Here is a 25,724-nt window from a genome sequence, read left to right as displayed (position 1 = left end):
TTGACTGGGATCAGCTACTTGTAGGAAAATCCGCATCGGAGCAATGGGAGGCTTTCAGAAGGGAGATTGAGATCATACAATGGTAACATGTTCCCGTAAAGGTCAAGAGTGGTTCCAAAAACCACAGGGAACCTTGGATGTCAGGGGATATACGAGAATGGATTAGGAAAAAAAGGAGGGCTTTTGGTAGATACAAAAGGCTAAAGACGGAGGAAGCTCTAGAGGAGTACAAAAAGTGCAGGGGGATACTTAAAAAAAGAAATTAGGAGATCAAGGAGGGGCCATGAAATAACACTGGCGAGCAAAATAAAGGAAAATCCGAAGATGTTTTATAAGTATATTAAGGGTAAGAGGATAACTAGGGAGAAAATAGGGCCCATTAGGGACAAAAGTGGCAATCTGTGTGTGGAGCTGGAAGATGTAGGAGGGGTTCTAAATGAATTTTTTGCATCTGTTTTCACTATGGAGAAGGACGATGTAGACATAGAAATAGGGCGGGGGGACTGTGATGTGCTCGAACATATTAACATCGAGAGGGAGGAGGTATTGGCGGTTTTAGCTGGCCTAAAAATGGATAAATCCCCAGGCCCGGATGAAATGTATCCCAGGCTGCTGTGTGAGGCAAAGGAAGAGATTGCGGGGGCTCTAACACATATATTCAGGACCTCTGGCCACAGGGGATGTGCCAGAGGACTGGAGAACCGCTAATGTAGTACCATTATTCAAGAAGGGTAGTAGGGAAAAACCGGGGAACTACAGGCCAGTGAGCCTAACATCAGTGGTAGGAAAATTATTGGAAAAAATTCTGAGGGACAAAATTTGTCTCCACTTGGAGAGGCAAGGATTAATCAGGGATAGTCAACATGGCTTTGTCAAGGGAAGATCATGTCTGACTAATTTGATTGAATTTTTTGAGGGGGTGACTAGGTGTGTGGATGAGGGTAACGCAGTGGATGTGGTATACATGGATTTCAGTAAGGCCTTCGATAAAGTCCCGCACAGGAGACTGGTCAAGAAGGTAAGAGCCCATGGAATCCAGGGTGCCTTGGCACATTGGATCCAAAACTGGCTTAGTGGCAGAAGGCAGAGGGTGATGGTCGAAGGTTGTTTTTGTGACTGGAAGCCTGTGGCCAGTGGGGTACCACAGGGATCGGTGCTGGGTCCCTTGCTGTTTGTGGTCTACATTAATGACTTGGATATGAATGTAAAAGGTATGATCAGTAAGTTTGCGGATGATACAAAAATTGGTAGGGTGGTAAATAGCGAGGAGAGTAGCCTCAGTCTGCAGGACGATATAGATGGGTTGGTCAGATGGGCGGAACAGTGGCAAATGGAATTTAACCCGGAAAAGTGCGAGGTGATGCACTTTGGGGGGACTAACAAGGCAAGGGAATACACAATGAATGGAAAGACCCTAGGCAAGACGGAGGGTCAGAGGGATCTGGGTGTGCAAGTACACAGATCCCTGAAGGCGGCGGAACAGGTGGATAAGGTGGTAAAAAAGGCATATGGGATACTTGCCTTCATTAGCCGAGGCATTGAATATAAGAGCAAGGAGGTTATGATGGAACTGTATAAAACACTGGTTAGGCCACAGCTGGAATACTGTGTGCAGTTCTGGTCGCCACACTACAGGAAGGATGTGATCGCGTTAGAGAGGGTGCAGAGGAGGTTCACCAGGATGTTACCAGGGCTGGAGCGCTTCAGCTATGAAGAGAGACTGGGCAGATTGGGTTTGTTTTCCATGGAGCAGAGGAGGCTGAGGGGGGACATGATTGAGGTGTACAAAATTATGAGGGGCATAGATAGGATGGATGCTGAGGAGCTTTTTCCCTTAGTAGAGGAGTCAATAACTAGGGGGCATAGATTCAAGGTAAAGGGCGGGAGGCTTGTACAGGTCCCACCTTCCCCAGAAATGTTCCCAATGCCTCAGGAATCTAAAGCCCTTCCTCCTGCACCATCTCGCCAGCCACGCATTCATCTGTTCTATCCTCCTATTCCTGTACTCACTAGCACGTGGCACCGGGAGTAATCCAGAGATTGTACATGGCCTTCTTTGACCTCACAAAGGCCTTCAACACTGCCAACCGTGAGGGATCATGGAGTGTCCTCCTCAAATTCGGCTGCCCTCAAAAGTTTGTCACCATCCTCCGCCTGCTTTACGCCAACATGCAAGCCGTGATCCTGACCAACAGTTCCACCACAGACCCAATTCACGTATGGACCAGGGTCAAGCAAGGCTGTGTCATCGCACCAGCGCTTTTCTCGATCTTCTTTGCTGCAGTGCTCCATCTCATCCTCAGTAAGCTCCCCGCTGGAGTGGAGCTAATCTACAGAACAAATGGGAAACTGTTCAACCTCCGTCGCCTCCAGTCCAGATCATAGGTCGTTCCATCCTCCGTCGTAGAATTACAGTATCCAGACGACGCTTGCATCTGCGCTCACTCGAAGACCGAACTCCAAACCATCGTCAACACCTTCACCGACGTGTGCGAGAGCATAGGCCTTACAATAAACATCCGTAAGACAAAGGTCCTCTACCAACCTGCCCCCGACACACAGTACTGCCCCTGATTATCAAAATCCACGACAAGGCCTTGGACAACGTGGACCACTTTCCATACCTCGGGAGCCTACTGTCAACAAGGGCAGACGTCGATGACGAAGCCCAACACCGCCTTCAGTGTGCCAGTGCAGCCTTTGGTCGCCTGAGGAAGAGAGTGTTTGAGTACAGGAGCAAGGATGTCTTGCTGCAGTTGTACAGGGCCTTGGTGAGACCACACCTTGAGTATTGTGTGCAGTTTTGGTCGCCTTATCTGAGGAAGGATGTTCTTGCCATGGAGGGAGTGCAGCGAAGATTCACCAGACTGATACCTGGGATGGCAGGAATGACGTATGAGGAGAGATTGGGTCGATTGGGCTTGTACTCGCTGGAGTTTAGAAGTATGAGAGGGGATCTCATTGAAACTTATAAAATTCTAACAGGACTAGACAGACGAGATGCAGGAAGGATGTCCCCGATGGCAGGGGAGTCCAGAACCAGGGGTCACAGTCTAAAGATAAGGGGTAAGCCATTGAGGACAGAGATGAGGAGGAATTTCTTCACCCAGAGAGTGGTGAACCTGTGGAATTCTCTACCACAGAAGGCAGTTGAGGACACTTCATTAAATATATTCAAGAAGGAGTTAGATATATTTCTTAAGGCTAAAGGGATCAAGGGATATGGGGAGAAGGCAGGGACAAGGTACTGAGTTTGGATGATCAGCCATGATCTCATTGAATGGCGGAGCAGGCTTGAGGGGCTGAATGGCCTACTCCTGCTCCTATCTTCTATGTAAGACCAAAGACCTCAAACCCGGCACTGAGCTCATGGTCTACAGAGCAGCAGTGATACCTGCCCTGCTGTATGCTTCAGCGATATGGACCATGTACAGCAGGCACTTCAAAGCACTGGAGAGGTACCACCAAGGCTGCCTCCGCAAGATCCTGCAAATCCTTGGCAGCATAGGCGCACCAACGTCCGTGTTCTAGCTCAGGCCAACATCCCCAGCATCGAAGCTTTGACCACGCTCAATCAGTTCTGATGGACGGGTCACATCGCCTGCATGCCCGATACGAGACCCACAAAACAAGCACTCGGAGCTCCGACATGGCAAGAGAGCCCCAGGTGGGCCGAGGAAATGCTTCATGGACACTCTCAAAGCCTCCTTGAAAAAGTGCAACATCCCCACCGACACCTGGGAATCCCAGGCCCAAGATCGCACAAAGTGGAGGAAAAGCATCCGGGAAGGTGCCGAACACCTCGAGTCTCTTCGCCGGGAGCAAGCGCAAGGAGCGCACGTCATCCCAAGCACCCCACCCACCCGCCCCTTCAGCCATCGTCTGCCCCACCTGTGACAGAGACTGTCGGTCCTGCATTGGACTCATCAGTCACCTGAGAACTAATTTTTAATGTGGAAGCAAGTCATCCTTGGTTCCGATGGACTGCCTAAGAAGAAGGAAAAAGAGACTACTGTTAAGTATGTGTATTGTATTGAACAATTAACACAAAGACTTAAACGTATAACTCAAACAGGTCTTTACTGGTTGGAGGTAGGGACTATACATAGGTCTTTACTTCATGTCCACAGGCGGGAACTGAGGGGAGATCAGTACCCACAGTACTATTTATACCCCTATGGCCAGGAGTGGTACTGCGTATCACTACGCCCAACAAGTAGTGCAGTCCTGTCCATAGGTTCAAAGTAGCACACATATTACATACACAACATTCCTCCCTTCCTAGCTTTACAGTCATCTCCCCATTTAACATAACGTAATAACATATATACATATATAACTTCAGGTTTACATAACAGAATAACATAGATACATAGATAACTTCATGTCAAAACAGATCACAGATTCAGTCTCTGCGGAAAACAGTTCACAGATTCAATCTCTGTGGTGGAGTCGGTTCACGTTGCTGGAGTGACTCATTCAATAGTCCTTCCATGGATTTAACAGTTTGAACTTCCGAACTGAATTGGCTCCGTTCGGAGGGACCACGTGTGTGATCTGGTAGAGGTAATAATGGTTCAGATGGGTCATCTTCTGTTTCGACTTTTCTTTTTCTGCTTCTTGGAGACTCTCTGGGCTCCACTGTCAGCTGCCAGCTGCATGCGCAGTTCTCCTTCTCTCCCTCCTTTTTCCGTAGTAGAGCCACCTTCTCCCGATGTTCCGTAGACTTTCGGTGCTCCTCCATGATTTCTGTATGGTGGGAGTCGAAGTTACAAGTTGGGCAGGACAGGACATCGTAATATTCGGTGTCGTCCTGCTCTAGGCCAGCGAGAGGGTCTTCTATTTCCTCCATACCCAGCTGGGCGTTAGCCAGCTTTTGTTCCAAGTCCAGATATCTTTCCTGAAGAGACTTCTTCATGCGTACCTCTTCATCCAGCTTTTTCTGGGCTTTCAGCAAGTCGTTTACTAATGACCTCATTTGAGATTTTACTACTTCAACTTCTTTCGGAGATTGATTGATCGGACTATTCAATCCCTCTACCGGAGCAGCTGTTTCAGCGGTCTGTTGTTCTACGTTGACGTGAGTCAGCGTACTTTTGGCATCCAAGGGCTGCTCTGTTGCAGTCATCTCAGTCTGTGTTGCCACCTCAGCTCTTCCAATAACCTTTGAGAGCTCCGAACCCCTTTCGTTTGAATATTGAAGTTCGTGTTCAAGTTTTTCCCATTTCAGAGTCCTGTCCTTCAGCATATGCAGGAGTTGGCTGACCGTTAACTCCTCTGACATCAGACGTTTTGTGTGCTCCTGCTCCATTTTCTCCATCAGCTGCTTCTGTTGTCTTTCCAGATTCTCCAACTCTATATCAAAGAACTCTTTCGTTGCATTCAACTCTTGCTCACAACGGCGAAGCATTTGTTCTAATTGCTGTTGTAGTTTGAAATGGAGTTGAGTTCGAGCCCGGTGTCCCTCAGAAATGGGCACATCAGTAGACTTGCCAGACTCAGAATCCACAGTTAAACTATGTTGTTGTTGCTCAGTGGAATTCTGTGCTGAAACTTTGTCTTTTGCACCTGAGTTGGGCTTACCATCATCCGTTCCAGAGTCTGGGCTGACTATCTTCACCGAGTTCTCACTCGTTATTGTTTGTAGGAAATGCCAGTCCATATTCATTTTCCTAATCCACTCCCATCCTAGTAGTGGAGAACCTCCTTCAGATATCACATATAAGTCCATTATTTGACTGTCTTCGCCCTTGTGGACCACTGCAACCTCTATTTTCCCGATGGGGTACACTCTTTGCCCCGTGTATGTTTTCAATATAATCCCCGTATCCTGTAGGGGAATATGTTGGAATAACTTTCCGTAATCTTTCTTATTTATGACCGTCAATGCCGATCCAGTGTCCAATTCCAGTTTTACTTGGACTCCTTCTATCTGAAGAGTGACCCAAATTGTCTGGAGGTCTGCACCCTTACCAGCGTTGAGTACTCTTAAGCTAGCCAGTTCATTACAGCTTAAGCTAGCCAGTTCATTACTGCTAGCGTCTGAATCGGACTCCTGTTCGGTCACCTTGTGTACCTTTGCGTATTTTCCTTGCGGTGACTTCTTGTTGCTGGTCTTCTTCCCTGACCTGCATACTCTAGCTATATGTCCAAGCCTACCACAAGTTCTACATTCTTGGTTTTTAAACCAACACTGGTTCTGATCATGCGTTGTCTTTCCACAACGATAACATTTGCCAGAACTCACACCCAATTTGTGTGCACTGAGCTCCGGTGACCGTAGCTGCATTACTGCCGTGCCTCTCGCTGCGGCTTCGTGTGCTGCTGCCATAGTGACCGCCTTCTCAAGCGTCAGCTCATTCTCCTCGAGCAGTCGCTTTTGTGTATCCTGTTTAAATAAACCACACACAAATTTGTCTCGAAGTGCCTCTGTCAGTCCCGTTCCAAACCGGCAATATTTCGCTAATTTACGCAATTCCAGCAAATAATCAGCATTGCTTTCATGCTGTAGCTGCCTTCTGTCGTAAAATTTAAATCGTTCCGCTAGCATCAGCGGCGTGGGGTTTAGATGATCTTTCAGGACAGTAACAATCTCATCGAACGTCTTATCCGCCGGTTCATCTGGTGATAACAGGTGTTTCAATTGCCCGTATGTCTTCGCACCCATTAAATTTAATAATGTTAGAGCTTTATCTTGGTCACGAATTTTATTGGCCTTACAATAATTTTTTACTCTTTCAACATATATGGCCCAATCTTCGAGGTCACTATCAAAGGTGCTAATATTCCCGTGTTTAGGCATTGTAGATTTGCAATTTCTCAGATTTTATTTTGTTTACTTGTTATCAAAGATGGCGGCTTCCCGCTCTTGCCGTCGTCCTCCGCCCACAAAATGGCGGTTTTCCCGCGCTTGGCGGTCTTCACCCGTCCCCCGACGCCGTCTCCCTTCAGCCCCCGAGTGCGGCCCTTATCTTCGCCGCGATCGCCCGAGTGCTGCCCTTATCAGCGGATGCGATCGCTGGATCGCGAAGTGGCTCCCGACCGAAGCGGCTCTTGCTCGCTCCCTCCCGGGCTCTGGCTTACCCGCTCGCGCGTTTCACCGCGGCTCTTATCAGGGATTGCGATCGCCCTTATCTTCTCCAACTTCCCCAGCCCTGTCTTTGCAGCCAACGCTGCACGGCTTACCCCACCACCTCGGTTGAACAAGGAAACTGCAGAAAGACTTCTGTCAGTCGCTGGAAGCTGTCAGGATAGCTGCTGCACTCCAGTGCTCAGTCGCTGATGGAGGCTTCAGAGTCCTAAAGCCTGTCGCTTCTAGTGGGGTGGTGATGTTTGAAACCTCTCTTCAACTGCCGCAGGGTAAGAACCTGACTCGTCGCCAGTGTTAAGTATGTGTATTGTATAGAACAATTAACACAAAGACTTAAACGTATAACTCAAACAGGTCTTTACTGGTTGGAGGTCGGGACTATACATAGGTCTTTACTTCATGTCCACAGGCAGGAACTGAGGGGAGATCAGTACCCACAGTACTATTTATACCCCTATGGCCAGGAGTGGTACTGCGTATCACTACGCCCAACAAGTAGTGCAGTCCTGTCCATAGGTTCAAAGTAGCACACATATTACATGCACAACAACTACCTTTGAAGTCCGGCTTTTTAATCTCTTTCCTAGCTCCCTATAGTCTGCCTGTTCCCTTCCCTCTTTCTGCCTATGTTGTTGGTACCGATTTGGACAGTGACCTCTGGCTGTTAACTCTCCCCCCTCAGAGTGTCCTGCAGCCGCTCTGACATCCTTGAACCTGGCACCAGGGAGGCAACATACCATCCTGGAGTCACGTCTGCGTCCACAGAAACGCCCACCTGTTCCCCATACCAATGAATCCCCTATCACTATCGCTGTCTGTGAGCAGGTTGTTGGTGAGTAACTGCCACTTAATAGCACTGTCAACGACCCCTTCATCACTTTGCTGATGATTGAGATTAGACTGATGGGGCGCTAATGGCCGGATTGAATTTGTCTTGCTTTATGTGGACAATTTTCCGCTTTGTCTGGTAGATGCCATTGTTGTACTGTACTGGAACAGCTTGGCTAGAGGCGCTGCTCGTTCTGGAACACAAGTCTTCAGCACTACAGCCGGGATATTGTCAGGCCCATAAACTTTGCTGTTTCCAGTGTGCTCAGCTGTTTCTTGATATCACGTGGAATGAATCGAATTGGCTGAAGACTGGCTTCTGTGATGGTGGGGACCGCCGATATAGGTCATTCACTCAGCACTTCTAGCTGAAGATGGCTGCAAGGTAGATAGTTTAATGGGTAAATTTTATCATGTTGAAATATGTATTTTTTTATGTTTTTATTTTTTGCTCATTAGAAATTTCAGATGGATAAAGGGGCTTTAATTTTTTTGTGTGTGTAGGGCAGCTTGATTGGTTTGCCTCCTCCATTCCTTCATTGGTAGGTCCACTTGTTTAATCATTCAGAATTGATTGATTGTTTTTATAAGACGGCATAATTTTTCGTTGGTAGTTTTCTAGTTGCAGTCCGCACTTTTGCTTTGTACGTTCCCTACCACCTCAGTTCTGATTTTACTTGAGTCAATGAATAAAATGTGACAGTTTGATAAATATTGACTCCCAGAAGCCTCCCTCAGGGCTGGGTAATCCTGAAACATTTGCATGTTACCAGCTTCCTATCCTGCTCACTTCCAGTAACTCGTGTTTTGCAACATCCAAGTCCTCTTGGGGTACATTTTGAGATTGGGTAAACTTGCAGAACAGTTATACATTGGGTTGTATTTGTGCACATTTTCTGCGCATGTAACCAAGTCTACACTCCGTCTCTCTTCCCAGCTCTTGTTCTCCAACCCCCTCTTCCCCCCCCCCCGCCCCCCCCTGCCCACCATGAGCCATTTCTATTTTAATCAGTATTTTGGGTCCTCTTTCATGTTTTAAGGAATGCCACTGGTCTACGTGCCTGTGCAAAATCAGGCACATTCTTGTACACAAAAAAAAATTTTCCTATGATAATTCTAGTCTGTCTCCAAACTTTTACTTAGCTGGATATGCTGTGAAGCTTTGGTGAGGCTTCATGTTGAAGTCGTCAACCCTCCTTCAATAACTAGGTCTTCTACCTGTTTTACTTCCTTATCTTTCTGGAACTGCTTAAGTAGACTTTTTCTGTTAATTGGAAAATCCAGGTTTTCCCACAGTGTACTTTCCCAGGCCTTGCTTTATACCTTCATTCCACGAAGTTGCATCCCTTCCCATGTGTAAATCATTTTAGGATTTAAAAAAAAACAACTCTTTGTAGCTGTTGTATAAAAATATTTTAAGATTCTAGCTGCTACAGTTCCTGTTCGACCTGTAACCAGCGAATCTGCCTCCTTTCATTTTAAGCCACTAGAGGAGAACCACTCTGAACCGATGGGTATAATATGGGTCCAGGAGAGTAGGCCTTTCTTTTCTTCCCTTATAATATGTGTTTATGGTATGATTTAAGAAGACTGATCATTTTTTGTAAACTGAGCTACCAGCCAGCTACATCTTTTTCAAAATGATTTGATGGTGAAATCATTCTGCTTATAGAATTGGTGAGATACTTGCCTTTACTGAATCTACAAATGTACAAAATTGAAGAGCATGAAAAGACCAGCCTGCCCCACACCTCATGATGGCTTGAGCATCATGACTAAACGGTCCCAATCTAATCAAGTCCACAAGGCTTAAAGGCAAATGTTTCAACCATTTCAAGTTACTTTAATATATTTCTTCGTAGTTTATCTGTATTGCTCAACTTTCCTCACTTTAAAATTTACCTCACGTGTAATAGGCTTACTGCTGTATCCATATGGAGGAGAGATTATCTTTGACTTGATCCAGTTTCTCTTCATAGAATCATACAGCACAGGAGGAGGCCATTCGGCCCATCGTTCCTGCGCCAGTGCTTTTGTGGTTGGAGATATTATCAATTTTCTCCACCAATTTTTCTCCCTCATTTCTCCTGAAACTGTTGACTCCTTGCTCGGATAAAATTCCACAATCACTTAATGCTATCCAATACCTCACACAGGTGGTCATTGTTCATGTGTGAGTTTAATCATTGAGTGTCAGCAGGATATTTGAGCATAAAGGGCATTGCAATTGAGTCTCATTCTTGTCCTCACTAGACAGCCACCAATGCATACTTCCAGCAGGGGTTGCTGAATAATGATCCTAGTTGAGAACCCTGGCTGATTTTGCTCTCCCTAATCTAGGGGTGCTGTCACCAATTGTAGCATCCCTGACAGATCAGCATAATTGAACCTGCGACCTTCCTGATCTGTACAGCTCAACTACACAGTAGATAAACTTGCTGATCCACCTGGGGAGCTATATTTTGAAATTTTAGAGATCTATCTTATCTGTACCATTGCTATTGCCCCTCCCTTCAAGATTTTATAATATCTACAGAATATGGCAAATACTCCCTCCTTTCCCATGGTTATTCCTCTGAATTTACAAATGTCTGATTACCAAAAGTAACAGCTTTAAGGCAAGCACAAAAAGAAATTAAAATAATGGATATCTTGCCTAGGAGCTGAAAGGAGGACTCACGGCAATCTTATTAGTCAGGATAGATAGAAAACATAGAAAAATAGGAGCAGGAGTAGGCCATTCGGTCCTTCGAGCCTGTTCCGCCATTCAATATGATCATGGCTGATCCGCTATCTCAATACCATATTCCCGCTCTCTCCCCATACCCCTTGATGCCTTTTGTGTCTAGAAATCTATCTATCTCCTTCTTAAATATATTCAGTGACTTCACTCCACAGCCTTCTGTGGTAGAGAATTCCACAGGTTCACCACCCTCTGAGTGAAGAAATTTCTCCTCATCTCAGTCCTAAATGTCCTACCCCGTATTCTGAGACTGTGACCCCTCGTTCTAGACCTCCCCCCCCAGCCAGGGGAAACATCCTCCCTGCATCCAGTCTGTCCAGCCCTGTCAGAATTTTATACGTTTCAATGAGATCCCCTCATTCTTCTAAACTCTGGTGAATACAGGTCTAGTCGACCCAATCTATCCTCATACGACAGTCCTGCCATCCCAGGAATCAGTCTGGTGAACTTTCGCTGCACACCTTCTATGGCAAGTATATCCTTTCTTAGGTAAGGAGACCAAAACAGCACACAGTACTCAGGTGTGGTCTCACCAAGGTAAGGAGACCAAAACAGCACACAGTACTCAGGTGTGGTCTCACCAAGGCCCTGTGTAACTGTAGTAAGACATCCTTGCTCCTGTACTCAAATCCTCTTGCAATGCAGGCCAACATACCATTTACCTTTCTGTTTTTCCTACCCAAGTGGATAACTTCACATTTACCCACGTTATACTGCATGTGCCATGTATTTGCCCACTCACCCAACTTGTCTAAATCGCCCTGAAGCCTCTTTGCATCCTCCTCACAACTCACAATCCCACCTAGTTTTGTGTCGTCGGCAAACTTGGAAATATTCCATTCGGTTCCCTCATCCAAATCATTGATATGTATTGTGAATAGCTGGGGCCCAAGAACTGATCCCTGCGGTACCCCACTAGTCACTGCCTGCCACCCTGAAGAAGACCCATTTATTCCTACTCTCTGTTTCCTGTCTGTTAACCAATTTTCAATCCATGTCAGTATATTACCCCCAATCCCATGTGCTTTCATTTTGCACACTAACCTCTTATGTGGACTTTATCAAAGGCCTTCTGAAAGTCCAAATACACCATATCCACTGGTTCTCCCTTATCTATTCTACCAGTTGCATCCTAAAAAAAACCTCCAGTAGGTTTGTCAAACACAATTTCCCTTTCATAAATCCATGTTGACTTTGTCTAATCCTGTTGATAATCTATAGAATTTTGGAAGATGACAACCAATGCATCCACTATTTCCATGGCTACCTCTTTTAGTACTCTGGGATGCAGATTATCAGGCCCTGGGGATTTATCAGCTTTCAGTCCCATTAATTTCTCCACTATTGTTTTACTAATACTAATTTCCTTTAATTCCTCCTTCTCACTGGATGCCTGTGCTTTAGAGTACACACGTGCTTGTTTTAATTATATGGAGATCTTCACTGACAAATTAATGCTAAATTCTTATGTTTATTTGTGTTGTGTTAATGGCTTTAGAAGTGCAGCAGTCACAAAAAGCAAAACTGAATTTTCTCAAATTTGATTTTGCTGATTTTTGACTACCAGACTTGGCATTGGTATCTCAACTTGATATTAACAGGAGAAAAGATGTTAAATTTTAACAGATTCTGGAATGTAAGATATACATTGCAGGTATAGCACATTAACAATTGAAATCTAAAATTGCATATTATGTGCCAATCAGATCATTGTCTGTATTGTTTGCAGCACTTATGAAAGCTGATGTGGAGATCTGTAACACTGCTGTTTTACAGGTGACTCTGTGATACAGAATGCTGCGAATAGTGGTGTGGGCCAAGCAGCAATTCAGATAGCCAAAGCTATGGGACTGAAGACCATTAATATTATCAGAGATAGGTGAGTGTTGGGTAAACTTTGTCTGCACAAGTACTCTTGGAAGAACTGAATTGATCATCAAGTGGAATTATAATTGGCAAGAGCAATCAATTTAACATCATCTCACAAAGCTAGCCAAGACAGTATTATACTATATAGGACCCACCATCCATGGTTAACTAAAAAAGTTAAAGATAGTATTAAACTTAAAGAAAAAGCATATAATTGTGCAAAGATGGGTGGCAGGTCAGAAGATTGGACAGAATATAAAAAACAGCAAAGAATGACTAAAAGATTAATAAGGAGAGAACAATTAGAGTACGAGAGATAGCTAGCTCGAAATATAAAAACAGATAGAGTTTCTATAGATATTTAAAAAAGAAAAGAGTTAACAAAGTGAGCATTGGTCCAATAAAAAGTGAGTCTGGGGAATTAATAATGGAAAATAAGGAGATGGCAGTTGAATTGAACAGGTATTTTGCACCGGTCTTCACTATAGAGGATACAAGTAACATCCCAGAAATAGCTGTAAATCAGGAAATGGAAGGGAGGGAGGAACTCAAGAAAATTACAATCACCAGGGAAGTGGTACTGAGCAAATTGTTGGAGCTGCGGGCTGACAAGTCCCCAGGGCTTGATGAACTTCATCCGAGGGTCTTAAAAGAAGTGGCTAGTGAGATAGTTGATGTGTTGGTTTTAATTTTCCAAAATTCCCTAGATTCGGGGAAGGTTCCATTAGATTGGAAAATAACGAATTCAAAAAGGGAGGGAGACAGATAGCAGGAAACTACAGGCCAGTTAGCTTAACATCTGTCATAGGGAAGATGTTAGAAGCTATTATTAAAGGCGTTATAGCAGGGCATTTAGAAAAGTTCAAAGTAATCAGGCAGAGTCAACATGGTTTTGTGCAAGGGAAATCATGTTTAACCAATTTATTGGAGTTCTTTGAGGAACTAACATGTGCTGTGGATAAAGGGGGAACCGGTGGATGTACTGTACTTGGATTTCCAGAAGGCATTTGATAAGGTGCCACATCAAAGGATATTGCGGAAAATAAAAGCTCATGGTGTAGAGGGTAACATATTGGCATGGATAGAAGATTGGCTAGCTAACAGGAAACAGAGAGTAGGCATAATTGGGTCATTTTCTGATTGGCAAGATGTAACGAGTGGTGTACCACAGGGATCAGTGCTGGGGCCTCAGCTTTTTACAATTTATATAAATGGCTTGGATGAAGGGACTGAAGGTATGGTTGCTAAATTTGCTGATGTCACAAAGATAGGTAGGAAAGTAAATTGTGAAGAGGACATAAGGAGGCTACAGAGGGATATAGATAAGTTAAGTGAATGGACAAAGATCTGGCAAATGGAGTATAATATGGGAAAATGTGAAGTTGTCCATTTTGGCAGGAAGAGTAAAAAAGAAGCATATTATCTAAATGGTGAGAGATTGCAGAGGGATCTGGGTGTCCTAGTGCATGAATCGCAAAAGGTTACTATGCAGGTACAGCAAGTAATTAAGAATGCTAATAGAATGTTATCGTTTATTGCGAGGGGAATTGAATACAAAAGTAGGGAGATTATGCTTCAGTTATACAGGGCATTGGTGAGACCACATCTGGAGTACTGTGTACAGTATTGGTCTCATTTAAGGAAGGATGTAAATGCATTGGAAGCAGTTCAGAGAAGGTTTACTAGACTAATACCTGGAATGGGCGGGTTGTCTTATAAGGAAAGGTTGGACAGGCTAGTCTTGTATCCGCTGGAGTTTAGAAGAATAAGAGGTGACATATAAGATCCTGAGGGGTCTGGACAGGGTGGATGTGGAGATGATGTTTCCTCTTGTGGGAGAATCTAGAACTAGGGTTCACTGTTTAAAAATAAGGGGTCGCCCATTTAAGACAGCGATGAGGAGAAACTTTTTCTCACAGAGGGTCGTGAGTCTTTGGAACTCTCTTCGAGGGCGGTGGAAGCAGAGTCTTTGAATATTTTTAAGGCAGAGGTAGATAGATTCTTGGTAAGCAAGGGGGTGAAAAGTTATTGGGGGTAGGCGGGAATGTGGAGTAATCGGATCAGCCATGATCTTATTGAATGGCAGAGCAGGCTCGAAGGGCCGAGTAGCCTACTCCTGCTCCTAATTCGTTTGTTCGTATACTGTCAGAAGCTGGATCCTGATGTTTCAATAGTCAAACATTGAGTGTATTTTATTTTCCTTGCCTCCTCTCCAGAACTCAGTGCAGTTATTGCATTGAAGAGAAGAGCTTGAAAAAATGTGATTGTATTTTTAAACTCAAACTTCAGAGGTCTTTTCCCCTCTCCCTACACACAGTATTAAATCAGATAAGATCGCAAAATAGATACAAATGATGAAGCACATTTGGCCAATCCTAGCTCATTATTCAGCAATAATGCATAGTTCCCCGATCACCGCACCATTACAGAGGCTTTACTTCTGCTACTGTGTGTGTGTGTACCTTTTGACATTCGTCCTAAATTTTTCTTTTACTACTTTGAAGTTGTGCCCGCTTCTGCTACCATCACAATTTAATTTGAAATAACTTTGGGCGTAATTTTCAATTTTACTGCCTGGCCAGTAACCAGTCTGATTTTTCTTTTTCCATTGATCTTCTCCAGATTACCACTCAGGTGGCCAAGTTCAAAATTACCCCCAATGTGTATTTACCTTTTCTATCTTAATAATTATCTGGTATTCTTCTATGTGGATTCTTATCAGTCATCTTCGTCCAAGTCTCTCCAATCTTTCCTCACAAATCTGTCCTCTGATATCAGGGATTACTCTTGTGGCTCCTCTCTGCATCACCTGCAGGACTTGAATATCCCCATGTGTTTCAGAGATCAGAACTGGACACAGTACTCAAGTTGCGATCTGACCAGAATATTGTACAGTTTAAACATGACTTCCTCTGACGTATTTTTTTTAGCTATGAAATTTGACATTCTATTTGCTTTGTTGATTGGAAAGTTTCCAAGTGTGCCCTTATCTAAAGGGACATCAATGTTTTCTGCTTCCATGTGAAAAAAGGTCCTTTTTAAACTAAGGTTTACAAATATTTTCTCCTGATAGACACTGGATTCTTTTTGATATGGGGATCGGGCAGGAAAGTGGAGTTGAGTTTGAAGACCAGCCATGATCTTATTGAATGGCGGAGCAGGCTCGTATGGCCTACTCCTGCTCCTAGTTCTTATGTTCTTAGATGCAGTTCAATGCATAGAAATATGAAGTAGTACATTTGGGGGGAAAAGAACAGTGAAAGAAAGTATATCTTGAACAACGGGTTTCTTCAGAGTGGAGGAATCGAGAGATCTATGGGTGTAGATGCATTTTTTTCAGGTGGTAATGCAGATTAAAATGCCATAAAAGGGTTAATAGGATTCAGAATTTTATATATGGGGCATTGTATATAAAATCAAGGAAGGTATGTTGAATGTGTGTATGACATTGGTTAGTTGGAGTATTGTGTTCAGTTCTGGGCACCTCATAATGGAAAGGTATGATAATGAAATATTTTTGTTCATGTTGGATTATTTTTTCACTGGTCATAGTACACACGTGGTTAACATTAAGTAGTGCGAGCTGATTCATCAGTCTGCAGGGACTATATATTATGGTCTCGTATGCTGAAGGTATTAGTACGTGTGTAGTTTATTACTGTTGGACAACTGGTAATTTCCCGCAATCTCTGGTTGATCAAAGCGTTTAGAACCGATCAATGAGACTAGCCATTCATTCAATTCAAACATCCTATGTGATTGACATCCTGGGATTCTTTTTAAAGTCAGGATTCTTTTTAAAGTAATAGGTTTGATTGACAGCTATATGTCTATTGCAAACTATAGTTAGGTTTGTGAGAGGAGCAGTGACAGGATTATTTGTAGCTTCTCTGGGTTAGTTAATAAATTAATGGAGCTGCAGATTGGAGGTTTATAGTTGGTTGCGACCATTTTGAGGAAAAAAGTGAAGTTTGTAATCACAGAACATTTTTTGGATTACCCATTGTTCTTTTACCTATTTTACGTTCAATAAATTTGTTTAGTGGTTTGCAGCCTGAACCACAGTCTGATGGTATGATTCTTCTGCTCACCAAGGTCAATGGCAGCAGGTGAAACCAGTCCAGTAAGCTAGAGCGTCGTGGTAAGCGTTCCGTGTTCATCCTCTCGGTCTTGTTATTGCGCAGATAAATCTAAGGCATGCTGTGGTTCATAAGGGACATGAGGGTGTGCTTGCAAGAGCAGACAATGACATTGACCTCAAGGAAAAGCCCCAAAATGTAAGCCACAGTTGGAGTATTGCATGCAGTTCAGGGCATCTCATTGTAGGTAGAATGTTACAGGCATGGAAAGGGGACAGTGAAGATTCACCAGGAATGAGAAGTTATAGTTATGAAGTCTCAAAAAATTGGGTCTTTTTTGAGTGGAACATAGAAGGTTAAAGAGGATCTAATAAAGTTTCAAACTTCTGGAAGGTTTTGAGAGGATTGGTGAAAAACAAGGCGGCATAAACTCAGGATTATCAATAGAAACATAGAAGATAGGAGCAGGAGTAGGCCATTTGGCCCCTCGAGCCTGCTCCGCCATTCAATGAGATCATGGCTGATCATCCAAACTCAGTACCCTGGCCCTGCCTTCTCCCCATATCCCTTGATCCCTTTAGCCTTAAGAAAGATATCTCACTCCTTTTTGAATATATTTAATGAATTGGCCTCAACTGCCTTCTGTGGTAGAGAATTCCACAGGTTCACCACTCTCTGGGTGAAGAAATTCCTCCTCATCTCTGCCCTAAATGGCTTACCCCTTATCCTTGGACTGTGACCCCTGGTTCTGGACTCCCCCGCCATCGGAAACATCCTTCCTGCATCTAGTCTGTCCAGTCCTGTCAGAATTTTATAAGTTTCATTGAGATCCCCTCTCATTCTTCGAAACTCCAACGAGTACAAGCCCAATCGACCCAATCTCTCCTCATACGTCACTCCTGCCATCCCAGGTATCAGTCTGGTAAATCTTCGCTGCACTCCCTCCATGGCAAGAACGTCCTTCCTCAGATAAGGCGACCAAAACTGCCCACAGTACTCAAGGTGTGGTCTCACCAAGGCCCTGTACAACTGCAGCAAGACATCCTTGTTCCTGTACTCAAACCCTCTCGCTACGAAGGCCAACATACCATTTGCCTTCTTAACCGCCTGCTGCACCTGCATGCTTACCTTCAGCGATTGGTGCACAAGGACACCCAGGTCTCGTTGCACTTCCCCTTCTCCCAATCTATTGCCGTTCAGATAATAATCTGCCTTCCTGTTTTTGCCACCAAAGTGGATAACCTCGCATTTATCCACATTATACTGCATCTGCCATGCATCTGCCCAATCACCCAACCTGTCCCAATCATACTGGAGTTTCTCGGCATCCTCCTCACAGCACACACGCCCACCCAGCTTTGTGTCATCTGCAAACTTGGAGATATTGGGGGAAAAATTTGGTATTGCCCATATGGGGCGCCATTATTGGCGGTGCGCAAAGTTTAGCACCTGCCGCTAATTATCGCCTCCGACAGCAAACTTGGCTTTTATCGCCCCGGAGGTGATTAGAGCGCTAAATCAGGCGCTACACACCTCTCTTAAGGCGCTAAGGCCGAGGAGCGAGGCGCTACCTCAGGGCGGGCGCAGCGCAGGTGCTGTCAGTTAGCGATTGAACACAGACACACTGGCGCCGGTCAGTTCTTGAAGGGGAGGATCGATCTTGCTCTGCAGCCACACCCTGCTCATTGGAGCCTTGAATCTCGGCCTGGGCAGACCTGTGGCTAAATCTAGCAGCCAAACACTATGGAAAGGGCCAGGGAGCGAGCACAGCGCTTCTGCGAGCGGGCCTTGGAGGCTCTGGTTGGCACGGTGGAGTGCAGAAGATCCAGTCTGTACCCAGAGAGTGGTAGGAGACCTTTGCCAAGCGAGTACAGAAGAGTGTGGAGGGAGGTGGCTCAGAGAGTCTCCTCAAGCAGCATGGTGCCTAGGACCCATATCCAATGTAGGAAAAAGTTCAACGACCTCACTCAGGTCGTCAGAGTGAGTGCCTTTTTTTCAAAACCTCTCCGTCCCTCCATCTCAACCTCACTTTATGGCCAGAGGGTCTTAAAAGCCACAATGCCCAACACTCATCCAACACCTATGGCCCTTTCATCAAACACACACGCACATTCCACACTTTGCAATACAGTAAGGGCTATTCAACTATGGGAGGCATTTCAGGCAAGACCATGGCTGCATACAGTAAGGGCTATTCAACCATGGGAGGCATTTCAGGCAAGACCATGGCTGCATATTTACTCGGACACCGTCCTTTTCCTTGCAGGCCAAGCTGTCTCATAATAGGAGACAGCAGCAACGGACCGGTGGAGGGCGGCCTCAGCTGCAACCCTGCAGCAATCTTGAGCGCGTCCACAGGATTGTGGCAAGCCGGGTGATTGGTCCCGTCGCCACTGGAGACGCCGACCCCGTTCTGGACAGCAATGGTAAGGTCATCACCTTTTTGTCCTCTCTCCTTCCACTTGTTCCTCACAACAGCAGCCTTTGACACTTTCAATCCAAATCACTAAATCGCTGCACTCATGCCTCCCTTGCTGCCCCTCACGCTAAAGCCACTCTTGTACCTCCCTGCTTTCAGATGGTGATTCACCAGGTGAGGAGACGAGCCCTCAAGCTGCTAGTGGGAGTGAAGCTGAAGGCGAGGAGGAAGAGGAAGCAGAGTATCCGCATCACCCTCTACCGAGGCAGCCCATGCCCACACTGGGAACACGCCTTCCCTGGAGGGGAGCAGGGGGAATGGTCTGATGAGGGTGAAGCTCCAGGACCCAGCGGGCTGCAGCAACGCGATGGGGGTAGGGAAGCTCGGGGGCCTTCTCCCCAGAGGGAGAGTATGGCTTCGAGTCCTGCTGCACTGGACGCAGAGGAGGAGCGGGTCCTCGCTGAAATGAGCACCCAGGCGGAACACAGGCACACTGAGCTCATGGCTGCAGTGGCAAGGATGCCCGAATCCATTGAATCACTGGCAAGGAGTGTGGAGCACTTCGGTGTAGCACAGGCGGCTGCCACGCAAATACTTACTGCTGCAATGCAGTCAGTGGCTGGTCTTATGCAGATGCAGATTGAGGCCTCGCGCGCACTGACTGCTGCCACCCTCGCTGGATCGGGCACATTTCCCCGGGGCTCTCACCGCGCCGCAGCAGGCCAGCAATCTGTGCTCCATCAGATTGCTCCGGATACTGAAGTGCTGCCCCGTGGGAGTGCCAGTGTGTCAGTCGAGCAGGGAGTTGCTGTCCTCTCTCAAGATGACAGCATTCCTGCTGCCACCACTGGCACTTCTCCACTGCAGTTGCCACCACATGCAGAGTTGGTGCAGTCAGCATCCGGGCCCTCCAGGTCCAGAGCTCGTCCAGGCCGTCCTTCAAGGGCATCTGCAGTCTCAGTTTGTGACAATCAGCAGCCTTTCCCCAGCCTTGCTCCAGCCACTGGGGTCCCATTACGGAGGAGCTGCAGGGTGGGAAGGGGGGAATTTCGCAAGGGAAGGAGATCACCCTCGAAGGGCAAAAAGTAGGAGGTGTGACAAAATGTTTTTCATTGTTTTATTGAAGGCTGAGGTTCGTGGTCAAATTTTTGTAACTGTTTTGGACATTGTCTCCAGGTTGTGAGAGCCAGTTATGTTAATGACTGTTTTTTTTGTGTTTCTTTCTATTAGTTTGTCATGCGGAAATGAGACACACAGACTTTGTCAAATAAAGAAGTGTCTGTATTCAAAATGTACATGTTTGGTCTTTGCAGTCATTGTTACCGTGACCGGCTTAGAGGTTACGGGATGGTTTCATTCAGGTTGTTTGAATGGCAGAAGCCATTTCCTCAGAGGGGGCCTAGAAGCGACTTGCTATGAGCCTTTGACGGACGGCCCCTCCACTTTGTACATTGTGTCCCTCCCTCCCGCCTTGGCGCTGCTGATGATCATCCTCCTCATCCTCCTCCTCCTCCTCTGCTGGTGCTCCAATGCCTGGTGGCATTGGCTGGGTCCTGAGGATTGGAAGGTTATGCAGCATGCAGCACACAACCACGAAGTGGGAGACACGCTCAGGCGAGTACTGAAGGGCTCCTCCAGAATGGTCCAGACAGCGGAACCGTTGCTTGAGCACGCCGATTGTGTGCTCAATGATGTTCCTGGTAGCTTGATGGCTCTCGTTGTATCGTAGCTCAGCAGGGGTGCTGGGTGTACGGAGCGGTGTCATCAGCCAGGTGCACAGAGGATATCCCTTGTCCCCGAGAAGCCAACCACCTGGGTAATGTGGTGCCTGGAAAAGGTCTGCCACAGAAGTCTGGCGCATGATGAAGGCATCGTGGCTGCTGCCAGGAAAGTGGGCATTGACAGCAAGTATCAGCTGTCTGTGGTCACAGATCAACTGGACGTTTAAGGAATGGAAGCCTTTTCCGTTGCGGAAATCCTCGGCATTCTCTTGCGGCGCACGCAAAGCCACATGCGTGCAGTCAATGGCGCCCTGCACCATGGGGAAGCCCGCTATCATCGCAAAGCCCATTGCGCGATGTTGCTGCTTGTCCTGGGTCATGGGAAAAGAGATGTACTCTCGTCTCCTTTTAAAGAGGGCATTTGTTACCTGAAGGATGCAGCAATGCACCGCGAACTGGGAGATATTGGCGATGTCCCCAGTAGCTGATTGAAATGAGCCGGTGGCATAGAAGTTGAGAGCTACTGTGACCTTCACTGTCACCGACAGAGACGTCCTGCTCCTCAGTTGAGGCTGCAGATCTGGCTGAAGCAGCTGGCAGAGCTCAGTGACCACCTCCTTGCTGAAGTGCAGCCTTCGCAAACACTGCTCCTCAGACATATTAATGTAGGAGAACTGTTGGCGAAAATCCCTGGGAGGGTAAGGTTTCCTGTACAGAGGCCTGTTGCCCCTCCTCCATCTGGCCATGATTGCCACTCTCTCTCTGCGTCTCTGTGCCCTCCGAATGTGATGGAGAAGGACAATGTTCCCATCCATTGCAGCACCCATAGTATCTAGGCAATCAAAGTTATGAAGGACAAAAAGCAAAGTACCTGCAAAGTTATGGTCAGAAGCCAAAACTACCTCAGACAGCGTTGACTCAATGCAGAAGTCTCTCTTTCTCTCTTTGTCTCTCTCAAAACCTCTCTCTCTCTCTCAGAACGAGTGGTGCAAAAATGGCTACCACACAAAAGCCAGGAAGAGGCACCTTTTAAATAGTGGCCCCACAGCGACTGGGAAGAGTTCCAGTCAACCTGTCGTTGGTTGCGCCAGGCGGAAAGGAGGGGGGCGCCACTCAATTTCTGGTCCAGGGCGTCCCAAGGGCGTTGCACTCTCGAATGAAGTCAAGATCTGCGTGCGCAGGAGATCGGGCGGTATTGTTTAGCGCTCGCCGCAAAATGTCCGGTCAATTTCGCGAGAGGCGCAGATATTGCCACGCCCGGGCGCAAGTTGCTTTGTGCCCCACTTGGCGCCCTCTTAAGGCGTTAACGGGAGGCACTACCAACTGAATTTTCCCCCCATTACATCTAGTTCCCTCGTCTAGATCATTAATATATATTGTGAATAGCTGCGGTACCCCACTAGTCACTGCCTGCCACTCGGAAAAAGACCTGTTTATTCCAACTCTTTGCTTCCTGTCTGCCAACCAGTTCTCTATCCAAGTCAGTACCTTGTCCCCAATCCCATGTGCCTTAACTTTACATGCTAATCTCTTATGCGGGACTTTATCGAAAGCCTTCTGAAAGTCCAAATACACCACATCCACTGGTTCTCCCTTATCCATTCTACCAGTTACATCCTCAAAAAATTCCAGTAGATTAGTCAAGCACGATTTACCTTTTGTAAATCCATGTTGACTTTGTCCAATCCTGTCACTGTTTTCTAAGTGCTCTGCTATTACATCTTTTATAATGGACTCTAGCATTTTCCCCACTACCGATGTCAGGCTTACCAGTCTATAATTCCCCGTTTTCTCTCTACCACCTTTTTTCGGACAGCGGGGTAACATTAGCTACCCTCCAATCCATGGGAACTGTTCCAGAGTCTATAGAATTTTGGAAGATGACCAGCAATGCATCTACTATTTCTAGGGCAACTTCCTTAAGTACCCTAGGATGTAGATTATCAGGCCCTGGGGATTTATTGGCCTTCAATCCCATCAATTTCCCTAACACCATTTCCCTACAAATACTGATTTCATTCAGTTCCTCCCTCTCATTAGACCCTATGCTCCCCGACATCTCTGGGAGGTTATTTGTGTCCTCCTTTGTGAAGACAGAACCAAAGTATGTATTTAATTGGTCTGCCATTTCTTTGTTCCCCATTATAAATTCCCCTGATTCTGACTGCAAGGGACCTACCTTTGACTTCACCAATCTTTTTCTCTTCACATATCTATAGAAGCTTTTACAGTCAGTTTTTATGTTCCCTGCAAGCTTACTCTCATACTCTATTTTCCCCCTCTTAATTAATCCCTTTGTCATCCTTTTCTGAATCCTAAACTGCTCCTAATCCTCAGGTTTACTGCTTTTTCTGGCCAATTTATATGTCCTCTCCTTGGATCTTATGCTATCCCTAATTTCCCTTGTTAGCCACGGTTGAGTCACCTTTTTTGTTTCATTTTTATGCCAAACAGGGATGAACAAATTCTGTAGTTCATCCATGCGATCTTTGAATGTTTGCCATTGCCTATCCACCGTCAAACCTTTGAGTAACATTCCCCAATCAATCCTACCCAACTCGCGCCTCATACCATCGTAGTTTCCTTTATTTAAATTCAGGACCCTAGTCATGAGTCAACTACTTCACTCTCCATCTTAATGAAGAATTCGATCATATTATGATCGCTCCGCCCCAAGGGGCCTCGCACAACAAGATTGCTAATTACTCCTTTCTCATTACATAATACCCGGTCTAAGATGGCCTGATCTCTAGTTGGTTCCTCGACGTATTGGTCCAGGAAACCATTCCAGGAATTCCTCCTCCACAGTATTGTTACTAGGGTTGCAGAATTCTGGGAATTTTTAAAAGAGGAAACTTTCCATGGGAATTTTGGGAATTTATGGGAATTTTGAGTTTTTTTGCACACTGATGGTTTTTGTCTCTGACCCTTATATTATCTTTGTCGTCAAAATAAACATACTGTTCCATACAAATAAAAACAGGCTTTCAAAACTTTATTTAGGTTATAATTTTGAACTTTATTGAACCCCCACAAAAAAGACCCATCTAAAATAAAATAAAAAGAGCGTCAGCTTATTTAGCCTGTAATTTGTCCTTATTTTGTCCCTTTGAGTCTTCTACTCATGAGTCTTCTGAGTCTTCTACTCCTCATTGCTCCTCCTGATTCTCTGACTCTGGCTCTGACGTGTCCATTTCCTCCTCTGTGTCAGTGTCTAGCTGTGTGGTGGACACTTCTGTATCTGGCTCAATAAGTTGTAGGTTCGCCCGGATAGCCACCAGTTTCTCCACTCTCTTGTTAGTCAGCCTGTTGCGCACCTTTGTATGCGTATTCCCAAAAAGTGACCAGTTTCGTTCAGAGGCTGCTGATGAAGGTGGGATTTGGAGTATCACCGATGCAATAGGTGACAGGGCCTCAGATGCACAAAGTCCCTTCCACCAGGTATGTGCACTGATATGCTTGCATGATTCCCATACCCCGTCCCCATTCCAAAGACCTTGCTTGGTAGAGAACTTTGCCAGACTTCCCAGAACTTTGCCCACATCCAGATTGAGATGGTGTGAGAGGGTAGAAATCACACTGTGAGCGCTGTTGATCTGTTCTCCAGAAAGTATTGGTCTCCCAACATGCTTTGGGTCCAGCATGTATGCTGCAGCATGAATCGGCTTGACACAAAATTCTTGACGCGTCTGTATGAATTGAACAATTGCCTTCTCCTCTGCTTTGAGCAGCAGGGATGTGGGTAGGGCAATGCTGATTTGTTCTTTTAAATCAGTAAAAAGCCTGAGAACATCTGACAAGACAGCGTCATCTCCTTCAATCTGAGCAATTGCAGATGCTACTGGTGAGAGTAGCTTAAGGCTGCTAACCACTCTCTCCCAAAACACATCATCCAGCAGTATTTTCTTGATGGTGGTTTCCATATCCCCAGACTGGGATATTGCCATTTCTTGCAGCGACTCCTTACCCTCCAGAAGGCTGTTGTACATTATGACAACACCACCCCATCTAGTGTTGTTGGGCAGCTTCAGTGTGGTGTTCTTGTTCTTTGTCATTTGCTTGGAGTTGTAGGTTGCTGCAACTACCTGTTTTCCCCTGACATACTTAACAACTTGCTTGGCTCTCTTGTACAGTGCTTCCATGGTTCTCAAACCCATGATGTCCTTGAGGAGCAGGTTAAGCCCATGAGCTGTGCACCCAATAGACGTAATATGAGGGTAGGCCTCCTCCACTTGAGCCCAAGCAGCCTTCATATTCGCAGCATTGTCAGTAACTACTGCAAAGACCTTTTGTGATCCAAGATCATTGATGACCGCTTTCAGCTCATCAGCAATGTATGTGCCTGTGTGGCTGTTGTCCTTCGTGTCTTTGAGCTTTCCTTGGACTCTGTTATACTCAGCCTCCAGCAAATAAGTAGACAAAGCATGTCTGGTGGGAGGACAGTATGCAGGGCGAATAACATTGAAAAATCTCTTCCAGTACACATTGGCTGTGAGCATGAGGGGTGAGCCTGTTGCATATACAGCTCGAGCAAGGCACTCATCTGCATTCTTCTGGCTATGGTTATCCATTGTATCAAAGAACCTTCCAAGTGGGCCAGGAGTTGCTGATGATAAGGAGCCTGATGCTGAATGAGAACCATCATCTTCTTGAATGGAAGCAGAGGAACTCTGGGCTGACTGCTGTGAGCTTTGAGTGAAGTTGTTGCATTTGGATAAATGCTGCTGCATCTTTGTGGCATTCTTTACATATGGCTTTCTACAGTGTTTGCACATGTACACAGTCTTTCCATCTTTAATGCCTGGGGTAAAATGCTTCCACACATCCGACGGTAAACGTGGCATTGTTCTATGCAGAGAAATAAAGGGCATTCATCTCTGTCGAACTGCGGTCGATCAGCACGATTGCAACAGGGTGAGTACATTTTTGCTGATGCTCCATGTGATGGAAGCATGACCTGTACACACACGACGCT

At 45.8% G+C, this 25,724-nt stretch overlaps 1 protein-coding gene across 5 annotated transcripts in view; it reads left to right on the top strand.

The window, feature by feature from the left end:
• The window catches only part of mecr (mitochondrial trans-2-enoyl-CoA reductase), a 107,920-nt gene that overhangs the window by 37,208 nt on the left and 44,988 nt on the right, over nt 1–25,724 (top strand). For all 5 annotated transcript variants that reach the window (XM_085962899.1, XM_085962898.1, XM_085962896.1 and 2 more), the window contains one exon: nt 12,438–12,540. In XM_085962899.1, the coding sequence (XP_085819025.1) occupies nt 12,438–12,540 (103 nt within the window). The remainder of the gene's footprint in view (nt 1–12,437; nt 12,541–25,724) is intronic.

The sequence above is a fragment of the Somniosus microcephalus genome, chromosome 20 (assembly GCF_052327205.1).
Source record: "Somniosus microcephalus isolate GS21.2 chromosome 20, FLI_Smic_1.0, whole genome shotgun sequence".
Classification (NCBI taxonomy): Eukaryota; Metazoa; Chordata; class Chondrichthyes; order Squaliformes; family Somniosidae; genus Somniosus; species Somniosus microcephalus.
Note: the sequence above shows the minus strand (reverse complement) of the source record. Positions and strands in the feature narration are given on the sequence as shown.